Source organism: Zingiber officinale, chromosome 4A, assembly GCF_018446385.1.
Source record: "Zingiber officinale cultivar Zhangliang chromosome 4A, Zo_v1.1, whole genome shotgun sequence".
Lineage (NCBI taxonomy): Eukaryota > Viridiplantae > Streptophyta > Magnoliopsida > Zingiberales > Zingiberaceae > Zingiber > Zingiber officinale.
The window spans coordinates 120128437-120133765 of record NC_055992.1 but is presented as its reverse complement, the minus strand read 5'-3'; the positions used below and the strand labels follow the sequence as shown (position 1 = coordinate 120133765).

Below are 5329 nucleotides of genomic sequence, written 5' to 3'. Positions count from 1 at the left end.
GAGGGTTTCTAACTTAAACCCTACATTTTCTCTGTAGTGTCTGAAATTAAATTATTTTAATTAAGAGCTCTCTAAAAACACTTAGTATAACTTAAAAAATAAAATAAAAAAACTTCTCTTCATCTATGAAATTTCTATAGACTTCAAATTAACTTAATTTCTTTTTAGAATAAATCTTTTCTCTTCCCGACCAGATAATCCATAAGCTCGGATATTTTGTTTTGTGTTTCTCTTAAGTTTTTTTCTTTTATACGTGCGTTTTTTTTTTCTGATTAACTCATTTGAATTTTATTGTTTGTGTTAATCTATTACGAGGAGAGGCTCCTACGGCTGGAAAAGGGCACTGAAAATAGGGAAGAGGGAAGCGAAGAGATTAATCTATTTAAGTGGGTTTGGAGAAGAAATAGAGGAGAGATAAAAAAAATCGAGAGGAGACCTGATGGGGATAGATGCTGGACTTGTTATTACTCGAAGAGGACAACAACTAATTTGTTGTTGCCGCTAGAGAGAAGGAAGCTTATTGTCCTTGAAATTAAGGAGAAGGAAAGTGAGTTCGGGAGAAACCGGGTAGAATTAAAGGTGTAGGTGCTTTTGATAGTTAGCAAAAGGAGAATTGCTGCTGCGACGAGAAGAATAAAGAGGAGGGATTGAAGCTTATTTTCTGTTGATGAAGGAGCAAATTTAATTGATTTGGAGGGAGACGAACGATGCCTAAGGGGTGCTGAAGAAGAAGAGCAACTACTGTTGGTTGGAAGAAGAAGAGGTCGCTGGCTGCTGGTTCCTGGATAAATAGGAAAAAGAGAGGCTGGAAGAGGGCAGAGGCTGAGAAGGAGAAGAGCTGAAATTGAGGACAAACTGCTAGTAATTGCTGGAAAAGGGCAGCACTTTGTGGAAGGAAAGTTGCTGCTATGGTTGCTGTTAGCAAGAAGAAGAATGAGATGGGGTGCTGGAAGAGGGTAGTGAAGGTTGTTGGTCGTGTGGCTTGGAGAAGAAGGAGAGTCAGGGATGCAGAGATCTGATGTTGCTGGTAGAAGATGGAGGATAAAGGTGAACGAAGAGATCTGCTACTTAAAAGATAGTTATTTGAAGCTTCATCATCTTTGCCGGAATAAGTTGATGTTGATTAATCAATTATTCGAAACTCAAGAATGATAATGAGTAAATGCCAATGCATGGAATGGAAAAATAAAATAACGAATTGAATATGAAATGATATTTATTATATTGGCAATAATGAAATTTAAAATTTTTCTTTCCTGTAAATCTATAAGTATTCATAAAATTTACAAATATATATAAAATTCTGGTAAAAAAGTTTATAAAATTCTATAATTTTTTTTTCAAAATGAGATTTTATAAAAGTCAATAAAAATCTATAACTCTATAAAAATATATCATTAAAAAATAAAAATCAATGAAAATCATTCAATCTTTTAATTGAATATACCCCTTAGTATATATAAAATTTTTATATAAAAAGTTATATGACTTAATATATATATAAATTTATATAACTCTTTAATATAAATCTTTATTATATGTATAAAAATTTATATGACTTAATCTAACACATAAAACCTTGAAGTGGTTTTAAACTAAGAGGGTGTTTGGCTAAACTTATTAAAAACAGCTTATAAGCTCGTACAACTTATAAGTTGTTTTAGAAGCTTATAAGTTGTTAGGTCTTATTTTAAAAATAAGTTGTTAAAGTGTTTGGGTGAACTTATTACAATCAACTTAAAGATATTGATGTGTTTTGTATTATAAGATCTTTTTATTAATAAAATTACCAAAAGGGTATAATATTATTAATAGAGGGTTTTGAGATTTTTATTAATAGAGGGTTTTGGGTGAATTTCTGCATCGGAGGAGAGAAAATTAGAAAGAGACATTGGAAAAGAAAAGTCGACAGAGATAAAAAAATATTAAGCTAATAAAAATTTATCGAGGATAAGATGAGGATTTATGAAATTATATAAGGATATTTTAGAGAAACAAATTATTAGAATAAAATCTTTTTTAAAAAAGTAGGGTCTTCCATACTTTTTTAAAAACAGCTTATAAGCTTCAAAATAACTTATTTTGACAGCTTATAAGCTGTTTGAAAAAAAAATTACCAAACAAATTTGAAGAACTTATAAGCTCCAAAACAGTTTATAAGCTGTTTTAGAGAGCTTATAAACTTAGCCAAACACCCTCTAAGTCTTAAAACATCGTAATTTAATCTCATTTATCGAATGCTAGATCTATACTCAATATAGCTTGATCAAACCCAAGTCCAATATACTTAGCTTAGGGATAAGAACAAATCAGGATAATATTAATTCCATAACATTCACAGATAAGAACAAAATCAGATATCATTGTCTTCTTCCCAGGAGAAGATGCTGCACAAAGGGCGAATACCTTCATCATTAGAGTAAAAGATAAAGTCCTTTGAAAATAATGCTATACATTTTAGAAAGGGCAAATAGTTTCACCGAGTCAAAATGTGCCCTTCCAAAACGATTCCATGCCCTCTAAAAGGGATAAATAATTGAGGTATTTACCTTCGTACACGCCAAAAAAAATCATATACTCAACAAAATACTTATTAAAAATAAATCCTAAATTTTATTCATGGTGATAAAAAAACGAATACGTTTACTTTCAGTCTCCGCCAACCTACTTCAAGGTGTATACAGAAAAGGTAAATAACGAGTATTTAGAATAGTGATTAGCGCGTAAGGAAAATAGGTATCCTCTAGTTCAAGAACCCTGAACCAATTATGATCTTCTGGTCATTCATTAGTTAAATCAACTGAATCTCATCGGCCTATTTAATAAGTGGAGTCTATAGCCAACCAACTAATAAGTAAAAAGGAATTCTTCCGATCTAAAAAAATTTTAAATCAGAAGATTTAATTTCACATAAAAAAAAATATTTATTTTAATTTTATCAAAATTTAAATTTCAAATTTTATGAGGAAAATATTTCACGTGCTAATCGTTAGATCATCCTAAAAGGATCACGTAGCTTCCCCATGCTCCTTGTTGTTGGAGTTATTCATTAGCTCATATTTTATTTCATTTGTTCTGTTCTGTCTTTCCTTTTATATATTTTATTTATGATCTCAGACAAATCTTGGACGTGATTTCTTAGCATGTGATGGATTTAACAACACAAGCAACATTTTCGTGATTTTTTTAAATCTAAAAATAAAATGAAATCATTTAGTCGTGAAAAATAAACATCAATCAAAATCAAAATGGCGTAAATACTTATGCACGGCACTCATTTTTCAAAAACAAAAAAACAAAAACTTAAAAAGGACATCTAGCAGATATTTTATTTCGAAAATACCATTACTTCAGGCTACTACAATTTAGAAAAATTAGTCGCTAATACAATCCGTAACATTTAATATGATATTATTATAATATTAAAATAGTTATTTAATAATTTTTATATAATTATTACAATTATTTTCAATATAAAATAATCTTGATATAATTTAAATAATTTTAATTAAGTTGGTTAAAAAATATTTTAATATAATAGTATTCTAAGTTTATAATTTATAATTTAAGATTTTAATAAATATATGATTTTTCACATTGTAGCTAAAAAAAGATATTTCATGTATAATCCTGTATAATCTCGAATGTTATCCGTTTCGGTACGTAAATCAAATAATACAATGTAAGTAAAAATTCTATATAAATTAATCATACTTATATATCAAAATTATTTAAATTTTATCAAATCACTTTAGATTAATCAAAATTATTTTAAAACAATTATATCTCCCTAACGAGTTGACGGAGACGCTGGAGACGAACGTATTAGTCTTTTGTCATAATTTACCTTATTATAGCAATTATAATTAGCGCTACATCAACATTGAATAGTAGATATTTTAGGTATAGGATGTTATTTATTTATTTATTTATTTAAAAATAATAATTTTAATGATTTATATAATTTGGAATGACTTTTTGATTTTTTGGGGGCCAAAATCAAATGTCCTCTTTTCTTGTTATTTTCAATCTCGATGAGCAACTGTGTTGATGAATCAATGAAATACAATTAACTGGATCAATAATTTTATTTTCCAAGTGATAATAAAACAACTGCAAAAGAATCATTTGTTCTTGAGCAAATTTATTGTAGATCTCGGCGTCTAGTTTCATCCTTCTTCTTTCGATCCGCCGAGTTTGATACGGCGGTCGGCTCCACCGCGTCCGGCAAGCACTTGCAGCTCCACCTGCCTCCCGGCGGCGCCACCTTCTTCCGGCCGTTCGCCGACCCCCGCGACCTGATGTCGATCTCCGGCGCCTTGGCGACGCCCAGCCGGAAGACCGCTCCCCACCCGGGCGGCGCAGCGCTCGCGCTCCTCCTCCACCCCGCGCTTGTCCTTCCGGCGGAGAGAATCCGTGGCGACGGGCTCGGCCGGGCGTAGAAGTTGTTGGAAACCGTCGGCGCCGCCCGCGGTCGCTCGCCGGAGGAGCCGCTCGAGAGGCGGCTGCCCGACGAATGGCTTCCGCTGCTGCTGCTCCGGCTCGTGCTCCTCGAATCCGAAGTACTCGACCAGCTCCCGCTCGCCCCGCGGTCCCCCCATGGGCGGCGGAGCGGAAGCATCTGGCCCCGGAAGAAGACTTCGTCGGCGGCGCACATGTCGTCGGCCGCCGACGAGCTCGAGTGAAGTCCCCCTGAAACCGACACCCTGAACTCAAAGTCCTCCAACTCAACTTCCTCACCGGGCCTGACCCCGCGGTCCTCCGATTTCACGTCGGCGGCCACCGGGAGCTCGGAGAGCGACGAGAAACCCTCCGTCTCTTCCAATGCCCGACCCATCGCTTCGATTTCCTACTTCCTCTTCTGCTAGCTGCTGCAAAATCGCAGCTTCTCTCCGGAGGAATCGGATTATTTATAGCAGCCTATCGGGATTTGATCGGGGAATTACAAATTAAAAGGATATAAAAACTAGCGAAAAAGAATTGATTAAAGCATGCAAATCATTACTCAGGCGATCCACAAGTTTCCTCTGTCGGCACGTGATGGGCGTTGGCGATGCGTCTGTGCGAGAAAGCCACCGGAAGGTCTCCCTGTCTGTCTCACGAAGGTTCTTGGAAATGCTGCAACTGGTGAAAATTAAGGTCAAATTCTGCACGGTGAAAATTTTCGACCGATCTGATCTGGAGGTGAAGGTGCGGTATGCTCTCTGTTTTGTGCAAAGGCTCGATCGGTGTTAAAGAGAGGGAGAAGGGCAGGGGACCGGAAGTTTGTTTGTAGAGAGCTTTAATTTGCTAAGAGCCACGTAACTTTTGGAGTTTGTTTGGGGACTGG

At 35.3% G+C, this 5329-nt stretch overlaps 1 protein-coding gene across 1 annotated transcript; it reads right to left on the bottom strand.

Annotated features, from left to right (window-relative positions):
* Positions 1-4011: 4011 nt before the first annotated feature.
* Positions 4012-5299, bottom strand: LOC121970790. The gene is made up of 2 exons (XM_042521750.1): positions 5006-5299; positions 4012-4920 (listed from the first exon to the last, which is right to left on the bottom strand). Exon 2 carries the CDS (start codon positions 4835-4837, stop codon positions 4145-4147), a length of 693 nt encoding a protein of 230 aa, XP_042377684.1. The 5' UTR covers positions 4838-4920; positions 5006-5299; the 3' UTR covers positions 4012-4144.
* Positions 5300-5329: the final 30 nt, after the last annotated feature.